General features: G+C 44.1%; 1 protein-coding gene and 1 pseudogene across 5 annotated transcripts in view; both read left to right on the top strand.

The window, feature by feature from the left end:
- Window positions 1-13,369, top strand: part of PIP5K1B (phosphatidylinositol-4-phosphate 5-kinase type 1 beta) — a 311,282-nt gene that overhangs the window by 190,209 nt on the left and 107,704 nt on the right. For all 5 annotated transcript variants that reach the window (XM_053205297.1, XM_027041084.2, XM_053205298.1 and 2 more), the window contains 2 exons: window positions 126-278; window positions 5,991-6,290. In XM_053205297.1, the coding sequence (XP_053061272.1) occupies window positions 126-278; window positions 5,991-6,290 (453 nt within the window). The remainder of the gene's footprint in view (window positions 1-125; window positions 279-5,990; window positions 6,291-13,369) is intronic.
- Window positions 3,002-5,973, top strand: LOC113594234 (40S ribosomal protein S2-like; annotated as a pseudogene).

Here is a 13,369-nt window from a genome sequence, read left to right as displayed (position 1 = left end):
TGGAAGCTCATGGAAGAGAACTTCCTGTTTCAGAATGGCCAAGATCATAATCCTATGATTTTCCTCCTTGGAAGCATCATATATGCTAAATGTATTTTTAATCATTTATTTATCTACTCTTGTAGTATTCCATCTGTAGTGAACCTCTAATAGAGCTGTCCAACCCCGGAGCCAGTGGATCCTTGTTTTTTGTGACCAGCGATGATGAATTTATCATCAAAACCGTTCAGCATAAAGAAGCTGAGTTCCTTCAGAAGCTACTGCCAGGCTATTACATGGTAAGTAACCGTCCCATCAGTAAAATCCTACTTGAGATTTCATTATTTTCCACCACAGTTTCCCGCCCCCCGTCCCATGCTTTAAAAAAAAATTATTTCGTTTTCTTTATCTTTGATTTATTTTGTAAGACTTTGTTTATTTGGAGAGAGACAGAGACAGGCGTGAGCGGAGGAGGGGCAGAGATTGGGAGAGAGAGAATCCCAAGCTGGCTCCGCATTGCCAGCAGAGAGCCCAACATGGGCGGGGCTCCGTCTCACAGAACCATGAGATCGTGACCTGAGCCGAAACCAAGAGTTGGACACTTGATCAGCCAAAAGCCACCCAGGCGCCTCTTCTCCTGTGTCTTCTTACAGTGACCCTGTGCCATGTTTCTTTCCCTTTGGTGAGCTTTGTGGTGTGTTTGGATTATACCGCGACGGTTATGGGATAGATTTTACAAGGTAAAGGAGCCTTGTTAGTAGAGCAGAGTTGACCCACACAGTCCTGGGTTCAGATCCCAGCTCAGCCATCACCTAACTGTGTGACCACGAGTAAGTGACTTAACGTCGGAGCTGTAGTCTCCTTAGTCTGTGAAAGCTGGGAAATGCGTGTCTTCGACAAGTGTTGTGGTGGAGGAAGGGTACAGGACGCGGGATAGAGGAAGCAGTGCATCGCAAGACCCTTGGCACCCAGTACGCGGTAGGCATATGAGTGGTTAGCGTTCATCGAGCGCTAAGCTGTGTGTGAAACACAGCTGTAAAAATACCACTTAATTTCAGAATCTGCTGGAGACATTAAATGTTGTAAATCATACACATAAATATAGGGGTCAAAAATCTAAATAAAAATCTTAGTGGAGAGCAGGCACAGATTTTAAAAGGTTTGTTTGCTCCTGGGGCACCTGGGTGGCTCAGTTGGTTAAGTGTCTGACTTCGACTCAGGTCATGATCTCATGGTTCGCGAGTTCAAGCCCCGCGTCGGCCTCTGTCCTGACAGCTCAGAGCCTGGAGCCTGCTTTGGATTCTGTGTCTCCCTCTCTCCCTCCCTGCCTGCCTCCCTCTCTCTATCTCTCTCTCTCTCTCTATCTCTCTCTCTCTCTCAAAAATAAGTCACATTAAAAAAACCTTTTAGTGGCGCGTGGGTGGCTCAGTCGGTTGAGCGTCCGACTTTGGCTCAGGGCATGATCTCACGGTCTGTGAGTTCGAGCCCTGCATCGGGCTCTGTGCTGATGGCTCAGAGCCTGGAGCCTGCTTCCAATTCTGTGTCTCCCTCTCTCTCTGCCCCTTCCCTGCTCATGCTCTGTCTCTCTCTGTCTCAAAAATAAATAAAAACATTAAGAAAAAAAATTTTTAAAAAACCTTTTAAAGGTTTAATCCTAAACAAAAAGGAAATTGTTTTAGAGCATATGGTCTATGTGCTTTGTATTAGATAAAACAGAAGATCCAGAAAAGCTAGAAAAATGCAGCCAATTTTAATTATTTTTCCAGAGATACATGTTACTAACATTTGGTGTATGTCCTTCCTGATGTATTCTATTCATACACACTTTTTTAAATAATATAAAACTGGGATCAAACTGACATTGCACTTTACTCACCTGCTAAGTGAGTTAAGTCTTAAACTTCTTTAGTTCTAAGCTTAGATAGAACTGCATTGTCCAATATGGTAGTCCTTAGCCAGATGCAGCTTTTAATTTGAAATCAATTAAAGTTAAATGAAATTGTAACATTTAGCCAAACAAGTGGTTTATCTGAATCTTACTTGTAAGCTAACATAACAAATAATATAATTTACCCAGTTAACAAGAAAAAATGTGAATATCGTGTGATGATCCAAATAAATGTTGGGTAGAAATGAATGCATTCAGAATTCAGCATCTCTTCCTAATTAAAATTCTTTCAATTGGGAGGGAAGTTTTTTAACATAAATAAGTGAACACACACGTACGATGCACTCTTCAGTCTCCAAGAGTTCACCTAACACCTCATGGAGAAGAACAAGGGCCCTTTCGTTGGAAATAAAGATAAAGGTGTCCTCCTATAGAAGTCCTGTCTGGTGTATTTGTGAGAATTTCTAGCAATAACTTTTGAGCCCAAAAAGAAATAGAAGAAAAGTATAAACACCGTTCTCTATAAACAATACAGTTAAAAAGGAGCAAAACTTGGGGCACCTGGGTGACTCATTCGGTTGAGCGTCTGACTTCGGCTCAGGTCATGATCTCACAGCTTGTGAGTTCAAGCCCCACGTCAGGCTCTGTGCTGATAGCTCAGAGCCTGGAGCCTGCTCTGGATTCTGTGTCTCCCTCTCTCTCTGCCCACCCCCCTTGTGCTCTGTCTCTCTCTGTCTCTCAAAAATAAATAAACATTAAAAAAAAAAAAGGAGCAAAACTTCAAGAAAATTAGCCAGCAGTTTCTAGAGATAATGAGAGTCCAGATTTGCAGGATATGTCTACACACTCCATTGTGTTCCATTATGCAGATCATACAGAGTAGGAGAATAGAAGGAAAAAAATGAGAGCCTGTGTATGACAACAGGAACTTGTAGTGAACATGATGAGAAGAATAAAGATACAAATAAATGAAAGCATACTATAATTCTGATAAGGAAATCAAGTTATAGTAAGAACTATAATGTGTAAACAATAACCCCAAAAGAATTTTTTTAAGTTTGTTTATTTACTTTGAGAGAAAGTGAGCATGAGCAGGGGAGGGGCAGAGAGAGAGGGATAGAGAGAGAGAGAAAGAGAGAGAGAGAGAGAGAGAGAGAGAGAGAACCAGAGAACCTCAAGTAGGCTCCACGCTGTCATCACAGAGCCCAACTTCGGGCTCGAGCTCACAAACTATGAGATCATGACCTGAGCCGAGATCAACAGTCCGACGCTTAACTGCCTGAGCCACCCAGGTGCCTCCCCCAAAAGAATTTTTGTAATGAGAACTCTAAAATGCTTGCATCTGTAAAAACAAATATATAAGATCAATATGAAAGAAACTACAAATTGTTATTCAAAGACATACAAAGTTCGGAAATAATGAGACACGCGTCGTTCCTGAACTCAGTATTATAAAGACTTTAGTTCTCCCTCATCAGTTTAGAAATCCAGTCTGATTGCAGTCATGAGGGCTTCTTTGAGAAAACACCAAGTGTCAGCTGACCCTGGTGCTGCCGATGAGCCTGGGGGGTCTGGGGGCCCCGGAATGGGAGACCACGGTGGCTTCTGTGGGGGTCGAGGACAAGGAGTGGATCCCGGTCACCAAGCTGGGCCACCTGGCCAAAGACATGAAGATCTGGAGAAGATCTGTCTCTTCTCCCTGCCCATCGAGGAATCTGAGATCACGGACTTTTTCCTGGGGGTGTCCCTCGAGGAGCTTTTGAAGAATATGCTGCTGCAAAAGCAAACCCATGCTGGCCAGCAGACCAGGTTCTGGGCATTTGTTGCCATCGGAGAGGACAATGGACACATCGGTCTGGGTGTTAAGTGCTCCAGGGAGGTAGCCAGTGCCGACCGTGAGGTCGTGATCCCTGCCAAACTTTCCAGGGACCTGTGTGGTGAGGTGACTCGGGGGACAAGATCATCAAGCCCCACACTGTCCCGTGCGGAGTGACCAGCCGCTGTGGCTCTGTGCTGATGCACTTCATCCTCGACCCCAGGGGCACTGGCACTGTCTCCGTCCCTGAGCCCAAGAAGATACGGACAATGACAGTACTGACGCCTGCTACACGCCAGCCAGGGTCTGCCCTGCCCCCGGGCAACTTCACCAAGGCCACTTTTGATTCCCAAGACCTACACCTGTCTCTTCCCCACCTCTGGAAAGAGACTGTTCATCAAGTCTCCCTATCAGGAATTCACTGACCATCTTGGGAAGCCCACACCAGAGTCTCCGTGCAGAAGACCCAGGCTCCACTTGTGTTCGCCACATAGTTTTATACAAGGAAAACAAAGTGAATTAAGTCTGTGTTTAAAAAAAAAAAAAGATGCCAGTGGGATTTTTCCCTGAACTGATTCATTTGAAAATGAAAGCAAAACAAACAGAAGACAGTGGAAACAAATATCGTTTTAAGAGCATTTAAAAAAATAAACGGTGGAAGGGGAAGGTTGTAAGAACAGACAAAATAGTTTTGATAAGAATTAAAATGGTGGACCTGCCGGAACGTATACCAAAAAAAATCTATAAACCTGCACTAATATTAAAGATGTGGAATTAGTATAGTTCTAGACAAATAGATCAATCGAGTCAGATAATTCCTATTTTCAGATCTTTCTCACACACACACACACACACACACACGAAATAATTCCATATGGAGTAAAAACCAAATGTAAATGACTAAAACTAGTAAAAATTTGGAAGAAACTAGAAGAAATTATAAGCTTGGGGTATAACATCTGTATAACAAATATATAGGAATATATATAAAAGTTGGGAATTGGCGGGGGGGGGGGGGGCACCTGCATAACTCATTGGTTGAAGGTCCGACTTTGGCTCAGGTCATGATCTCACAGTTCTTGGGTTCAAGCCCCATGTCGGGCTCTGTGCTGACAGCCTGGCGCCTGCTTTGGATTCTGTGTCTCCCTCTCTCTCTGCCCCTCCCTTACTCACACTATGTCTCTGTCTCTCAAAAATAAATAAATGTTTTTTAAAAACTTTTTTTTAAAAGTTGGGAATTGGAAGAAGGATCAGGGGTAGTAGGGAAACTTTTCGTGACATAAATGCCCTCCAGCAAACTTCTTAATTTCTCGCCTACTTTTAAAGCGAAACACTAAAAATAGGCATGTATTTCTTAATAGTAGAAAAGATAACATGACTTGAAGAAAATATTTGCCCTGTAGAGAATAGGAAAATGCTAAATATTCAGAATATACTGAGAAACTCCCAACAATAACCCAAAACTACAGAAAAGCAGGCAAAGGATATTAATGCATCATTCTTTTGGAAATGGCCAAAAATAACATTGAAATGTTCCATTTCTCTAATAATCCATGGTATTCCCATTTTTCAGAGAACAAGTGTCCGTTTTTTAATGATCATGCTTCCAGAGACTTTAAAGCTTGATACTTTGTGGCCCTGGTGACGAGTGACAAGAAACAGATGGTCTAACAAAGTGTGGCTATGAATTGGTCTACCCATTTTTTGGAAGACACTTTTTCAGGAGCTATCAAAATTTTAAGTGCTCATCTTTTAGACCCCAGCAATGAGTTTTGTCTTTAGCTCCTTTAGAGCATAGTCGCACATGGCTCTAATCCATTCTTTCCCTGTTTTGAGTTGGATCTCATTTGGGACACTCTGTTTTCATTTCAGCCACTTTTAATACCATGGGTTTAGAATGATCAAGTTACTGTTCCAGTGAACCACCTTAAGAGCCAGATCAGAAATAGCAATATTTTAGTAATGGCCTTTAAAGTTTATTTATTTTTGAGAGAGAGAAACAGAGTGGGAGCAAGGGAGGGTCAGAGAGAGAGGAAGACACCGAATCTGAAGCAGGCTCCAGGCTCTGAGCTGTCAGCACAGAGCTCGACGCGGGGCTTGAACTCACGAACCGCGAGATCATGATCTGAGCCGAAGTCAGAGGCTTAACCGACTGAGCCACCCAGGTGCCTCTAGTTATGGCCTTTAATAAAGATAACCACATTCCATTTTTCATTATCATATTGGACGAAAGCACATGTTTGATGGAGCATTATTTTATGAAAATTGGAGATTTAAAACATTTTTTTTCCCTTTTTCTCTTTTTAGAATTTGAACCAGAATCCAAGGACTCTTTTGCCAAAATTTTACGGACTGTACTGCATGCAATCGGGGGGCATTAACATCAGGATCGTGGTGATGAACAACGTCTTACCACGCTCCATGAGAATGCACTTCACGTATGACCTGAAAGGCTCCACGTACAAGCGAAGAGCTTCCCGAAAAGAGAGGGAGAAATCCAACCCCACCTTCAAGGACTTGGATTTCCTGCAGGACATGCACGAAGGGTTATATTTTGACACAGAAACTTACAACGCGCTCATGAAAACACTTCAGAGAGACTGCCGGGTAAGGAAATACCATTGCCGGGATTGCCCTGGGAAAGGCATCTGTGATAATGTCACCTTGGTAAGGAATGTCCAGAACAGACGTGTGGAATCCCTTTGTTAACCATCCCAGTGCCCATCCATGCTTCCTTGATGTTGAAGGAATTGGTGGACGATAAGGGAAATGTCTAGGGGTGTCTATGAATTTTAGTAAGAAGCAAAGTCAGCTTTCTTTGATAAAATTAAACAAGAATTTTTTTTTTCTTTCCATCCTCCCCTGTGGTTAAACCGGAGGGAAAAGGAATTGGGTGTAATGCAATGATTAGCAAGAAAAGCCATATACAAACCTTGGCACAGGTAACATTGCAACCGGGGAGAGAAGTTCCCTGGATACTCGGGGTGGGTGCAGTACGCTTGCTGAAATTATTTTGGGCCATCATGAATGAGTCCCAACACTTCGAGCAAAGACCATAACGTGTAAACTTTGCCTGTGGGATTGTCAAAAGGAAGGAGGAATTCATAGTCCCTCAGCCTGCCGCTCTTAGGAACAAAATCACGAGACCCAGAACCTGGGAGAGATTTTTCCCGATAGGGTGAATTTACAGAAAGTAGGTAAAGGTTCCCTTGGAGAAAACGATGGAAGTGAAACTGTGATGGCTTCTGAAGAAGGATGATCATCTGATGAACACGTTCTCAGAAAGAGCGTTTTGTGCCCCCAGTGAACTTGGGAATACCGTCTAGCTCCAAGCTACGTTGGGCATAGCGGAGGTGGCCAGGGCTTTCTCTAGGAGTGGACGGGCTTCTGGGACGTATGAGCTGTGTCTTCCAGACTGTGGCTTTCCGGACCTTGTGTGGCCCTGGACAGACGACCCACGTTGGTGCACCGGGGAGGGGGCGAATCCTTGCTGAGAAACACAGTCCTACTATTTATGGGTCGTTTCTTTCTACCTGTTAGGATGTGAATGACGATGCGCAAAGGTATGTCATTGAGTGGGTCGTTTCACTGACAGCAAAGTTACTCCACAGCTCCTATTCTTAATGCCCAGTGCGCCAGACTAGCCTAGGATTTTTTGTTGTACGTTTCCTTTCATTTTCTCAGCATCCGTTTGAAGTTTGTAACCATTCTCATTCCCATTTTAACTGGTGAATCATCAGGCTCTTCAAGAGGGCAAGCAAGCAACCTGCCCAGCGTTACTTAGCAAGTCAGGGGCGGCGCCCACACCTCCTTGGGTACAAAGTATGCGCTGTTCACAATTGACACGTAATGGCTCGCTGTAAGGAGTTTTTGTTTTTCATTATCTTTTCACAAGTCAAGGGAACTAAAGCAAACCAACAACAACAACAACAAAAATGTCCAGCTGAGCTATTCAGCTATCTGGGTGGATATGAATGATTCATGTTTTTCTTTAAAAAAGAAAAACCAACGTGCGCACACACACACACACACACACACACGTTTGAGTAGAAACCTTTTCCTGTGCTTTCTCTGCCCTCACAGGATGTGGGTGAAAAGTGACTCTCTGTTCCCTAGAGTTTAGTACAAGCCTCTCCAATTTTAGATTTTCTTTCTCTTTGTGTGCCTGTGTGCTTCTTGCCTCTTTAATATGGAAAGCCATTTTTTTGTGTGTCTTCTAAAACCACAGGTTCCTATGCCAAAAAAAAAAAGGGGGGGGGCAGAGGGATGGGGAGTCAAATGTAAAAGAGGCGTTGCACCAGTCTTGCTGTTTATTAGTGTTTCCTGAGCCCAGTACTGACAGGACGAAGTCAAACATGTCTCTTCATCAGGAATGAGACCCTGGAGATTGGCTTCTTTATTTTTTATTTTTGGAAGATTTGTTGTTTTAAGGAAGGCCAGTGAAGAGGTCCTGAAGCCAGCTTCCTCTCATCCACCCCCTTGGGTCTTGACCCTGACTCAGACTGTGGAACTTCTTTAAACGATACACAACACTCATCTCCAGAAAGGCTTTGCTCAGGCTGGTGTGGGAGCCTTTAAATGCCTCGCTGTGAGGGAACCTGAGTCCCTTCCATGATCTCCCTTGACCATGACCACGACCTTTGTGATCTGGAGTCAGCCCCTGGCTCCCCGAGCAGAGCTGCCTTGGGGAGCTCAGGCGCATTTCCAGACTGGTGGGTCTCGAGGTGTAGCAGTCACAGGCCACTTGGCAAAACGGACGAAAGCTGTGAACTGTCTCCCCAGAAAAATGCCCATCCGCTCCCCAGTTCCTGCGACCCCTGGAGCCCATCACAACCCACCCGCCTCCCCGAAGGCTGAGTCCCCGTGCCAGAGCCAGGCACGGTCCTCTCCCTCTCTCTGTGTCGTCAGGTCCTCCTCGGAAGGGCCAGCCCTTCCCAGGCAGACATGAGAAGCCTCCTGACCTCGTGCTGACCTCTCGCTTCCTGCCCATTCCACTTCTTTCGGTTTTTGGCTTACCCCCTCATCCCCAGGATCCCATTTCCCTTGCGTGAGCACTGGCCAGAAGACACCTGCGTGGTTCGTGGACCCAGCACGGCCTGGGCCTGTTGTGCCCTGCTCCCCACAGTCTCCTTCCCCGATTCCCGGCTTCCCCAGTCTGAGCTCGGGCCCTCATCGGTAAGCCTGCCCCCCGGGATGGTCCATCCCTGGCTGGCCCCTCCGCACAGCACCTGAGCCTCAGAGCTCTTCCAGAAAAACCGAATGGACTTCATCTTTCCGTACGGTTGAGACAAAGATTCTTCCCAAAAGGGCAGGGGATCCCCATGCTGGGTCCTCCCCAGTCTCCATGTTGCTGTTCCTTATCGGTGGTGTCTGGGGAACATGGACATGTGAATAATCCCCTTTCTGGAAGCATTTCCTCTCCCTGGGCCTCACTCTGTGCCTGTTGTGACAGCCCTCGGCACCCGTAAGTGAGCTTGACCCGGGATCCGAGTCGTGATAGCGGAGTACCATCAGGACACCGTAGGTCACTTGCTGTCGAAAACAGGAAGTAGGATTTATTCAGACCATCCCCATGCGATGTAAGCTGAGAGGCAGTTCTTTCTCTGGACTCAGTAAGTCACCATGTCCCGTCCAGTCTGCCTTCTAAGTCTTGGATCTTGCCCCCCCTCCTCTTTTTCTGCACAGCCACGGCCTTTATTGAAACCCCAACGGCTCATTGCTGGGAGTTTTGCAGTAGCCTCCTTACTCCTTTTCAAGATCTCTCTCTTCTACCACATCCAAGTGCTGCTGCCACGGTGATCAGAGGACCACCTGCCTGTGCACCAAAGCCCACTCTTCCTAGCTTGGGCCATTACCATCCTTCCTCCTCTGGCCCCGGCCACCTTCCCCGGATGCTTCTCCAGCTCCCTTCTCAGCCTTCTCTCACCTCCATGCAGAGCCCCTTCCTTCCGCAGCCTTTCCCATCTCCTGGACACATTCTGTGAAGGTTCTGGCCTTTTCCTGCGTGCCTCTCTCTGCTGGGCTCTCCCTCCCCACTTTCCTTCACCTTTCTCCCTCACCTGCCCCCCTCAGGACCGCCGGCCTCACTTGCTCTGGGACCACCATGCTGTGGCTCCCCAAGCACCCCGGATTCACATCTTTTGTGGCATTTAATGCACTGTTTTATTTATTCACATGCAGGTCCGTGAGCTTGAGAATCAGACCTTCATCTGTCTTTGTATCTCCATTGCCCGGCGCTTAGTAAATGTTTACTGAGATACGTATTTGAACAAAGGAATAAGCACAGTAAACTATGTGATGACAAAGAGACACATTTAGGTTACATCTCCAAGAAAAAGCGGCCTTTGGTGACTTCTGTGTGTCTAGCTGAGTTTTGAGTGCTGCTTGTGGAGGAGGAAATCTCCACTTTCACTGATGTGGCTGCCCTGTGGTCACAGAGATTGTAATGTGATAAAGCACATGATCTCCATTTCGAATCCCAGTCAAGGTACTGAGTGTCCCTGTATTAAGCCCTTTATATAATAAAAGTGTATTTCTCTTTGAATTGTTTTTTCATAGGAACAATATTGGAGAAGTCATTAGACTTTAATACTGGCCCCTGTCTCCTTCAGGTGTATATCTGATCTGCCCAGCTAGACTGTCACTGTCTCAAAGGCCACAGCTCATTCCTTATATTTCTCTGCAGGTGCATTACCTGGCTTATTGTATACACTCAGTACCTATTGCAAGATAATGTAAAAAACTCTTTTGAATCGAAATTTATGTGTTCATTTTGGAAGAATAATTAGGAACTATTTTTATCTTCATTTTTAATTTACTATAATTATTTCTTCTCTGGCATAGCCTCTCTATGAAAAATCTAAAGAGTCCCATATCGTTTAATTAACTTGATAAATTATTACATCCTACAATATTTATCGATAACTCGGGGGAAATGACATTGTTGCCAAGTATATTAGTGAGAACTTGGGTTTATAATCCAAATATTTCTGATTCCCTCAAGTGGGAGTCCTATCAGGCACAGTCTTGGTCATTAATGACCCAAATGCCTTATTTTACATTTGTTGTCATTTTTTTGTTGAGCGGCAAAGTTATTGATTTTTAAATAGTGTGGAACCAATTTTCTGTTTTCATACAAATGGCTGTCACCATAAATATTAATAGGTTTTCAGAATTTAATGAAGCCAGTCTTAAGAATACTGAGACTTTTTGATGTGCAGAGTGGGATCCATCTAACTATGTGTGGGTCTAAATTTGCAAATCAGGTTCTTCTCAGCTATGGGCACGTTTGCCTGGGTTACCACGTAGCTTATTTTCTATACCACTTAGTTTCGCATTATGGCTAGTGCTTACCCCCCAGCTGTAATTTTGTTCAGCATTAAGATTTTACACTTAGGGTACACAGTTTTTTTTCTTTCTTTTTTATATTGGTCACCTTCCCAGTTATCATTAAAGAGGAAAAAATGCTGGGACACCTGGGTGGCTTGAGTCAGTGGAGCGTCTGACTTCAGCTCAGGTCATGATCTCACAGTCCGTGAGTTCGAGCCCCGCGTCAGGCTCTGTGCCGACAGCTCAGAGCCTGGAGCCTGCTTCAGACTCGGTGTCTCCCTCTCTTTCTGCCTCTCCCCTGCTCATATTCTGTGTCTGTCTCTCAAAAGTAAATAAACGTTAAAAAATATTTTCAGTAAAAAATTTTGTTTCAAGTAAAAAAGGAAAAAATGCTTAGTCCTCATACATATAAGAAGAACTATATAAGAAGGAATATATGTATATATACATATACATGTACGTATATGTGTATATATATATGTGCATACATATATATATATACACACACACATATACATATGGTCTTATATAAAGACCTTATTTTTGTTAGGTACAGGAATATCACCAACTTCACATCTCTGTACCATTTCTTGAAAGATTACTTGCCCAAAAAAAGGCATAAATAAAGTCACCGTCTTTCAAATTATGTTTTCCAAACACTCTAATCCCATGATGTATTGGATTTGCTCCATTGTTTTAGATTATAAGTTTTGCTCTGTATGCTATTATTGTTTTGATAGCATTGCAATATAAACACAAGGCAAAGTCAACATTGGTGAACAAATAAATAAAACCAACTCCTAGAATCAAAGATTGTTTGAGCTGGAAAGAATCATAAAGGTCCCTGGGAAATAGTAGAAGAGTGCCTTCCACGCTCTGGTGTCAGAGAAAATAATTTTGGACCTAGATGTCTGTGCCTGGCCAAGCCAGATTTCCTTGTGAGAATAAAGACATTATCACGTTCTCAGGGACTTAAAAAAGGTTTCTACTTATAAACCCTCTTTTACAGAAATTTTTACTTTGAGATAATTGTACATTCACATGTAGTTGGAAAAAATAACACAGAGAGATCGCATATACTCCCCACCTGGTTTCCCCAGTGGTAACATCTTGTATGACCTTAGTGTAACATCAAAACCAGGAAGTTGACATTGGTTCTGTCCACTGACCTTCTTCAGATGTTACTAGTTTCATATGCACTCTTGCGTGTATCTGTAGGTGGGCATATGTGTAAGTGGTTTTATGCAATTCTGTGCATATATAGATTGACTTAACGGCCACAGTTAAGTACGGAAAGGTTCCTTCACAGAGATCCCTCCTGCTACCCTTTTAGATATAACTGGAGCCACCGCCCTCCGCCAACCCCTCCCAACCCCTTGCAACCGCCAATCTGTTTTCTTTCTCCGTAATTTTGTCCTTTCAAGAATGCCACATAAGTGAAGTCATCCAGGATGTAACTTCCGAGATTGGCTTTTCTCACTCCGCATATCCATCCAAGTTACTGTGTATATCAATAGTTGCCCCTTTTCATTGCTGAGTGATGTTTCATGGTGCGGATATACCGCCGTTTAACCATTCACCTGCTGAAGAAGCTGGGGCTTTTCTCTAGTGTTTGATTATTGCAAACAAACAAACAAACAAACAAAAAAAACAGGTGCCGTGAACATTTCCTTGCAGGTTTTTACATAAGCGTTATTCATTTCTCCGGCAGAAGTGTCCCGTGCATCTGCTGTGTCACGTGGTAAGCACGTGTTCACTTTTGTAAGGAACTGCCATGCTCTTTCCCAGAGAGCCTCTACCCTTTTACATCCCCACCAGCAGCGTATGATCTCATTTCTTTTCATCCTCTCCTGCGTTCGCTGTCTTCCGTATTTTTTTATGTTAGCTATTCTGGTAGGTGTGTTTAAGTCTCTCGTTTAAGAATTGCTTGAGTATATGCTCCGGCAAAACAAAAGATAAACCCAATGACGCCGTTCGGAGATGCAGGAAACAGTGGCGAAAAAGGAAGCTGAAAAAGTTACGGTTAAGTTGAGTGGTTGATCAGTAGGGTTTCCTATGAAGGAGAGCCTGAGGCACAGGACTTGGCCACATGTGTTTCTAGTAATAAGCCTTTCTCTGAGACTTTGAATGCTCACAGGACTTCATCTAGATCTATGCAGTAGCCATGGATATTTCTCAATTATTCTGTAATTGCTTCGGTATGTGTTTAATGTTTGCCCACTAAAATCTGCCCTTTAGGAGAACAGGAGCTGTATGACTTGGTTTTGTTACCCTTAAACCACTTAACAAAACAGCACAGCACTTGGCCCCATGTTGGTCTTTTGGGAAAGCCTTAGAGATAACAGTTTCTTGAGGGT

Source organism: Acinonyx jubatus, chromosome D4 (genome assembly GCF_027475565.1).
Source record: "Acinonyx jubatus isolate Ajub_Pintada_27869175 chromosome D4, VMU_Ajub_asm_v1.0, whole genome shotgun sequence".
NCBI lineage: Eukaryota > Metazoa > Chordata > Mammalia > Carnivora > Felidae > Acinonyx > Acinonyx jubatus.
This window is presented reverse-complemented; position numbering and strand designations above follow the sequence as displayed.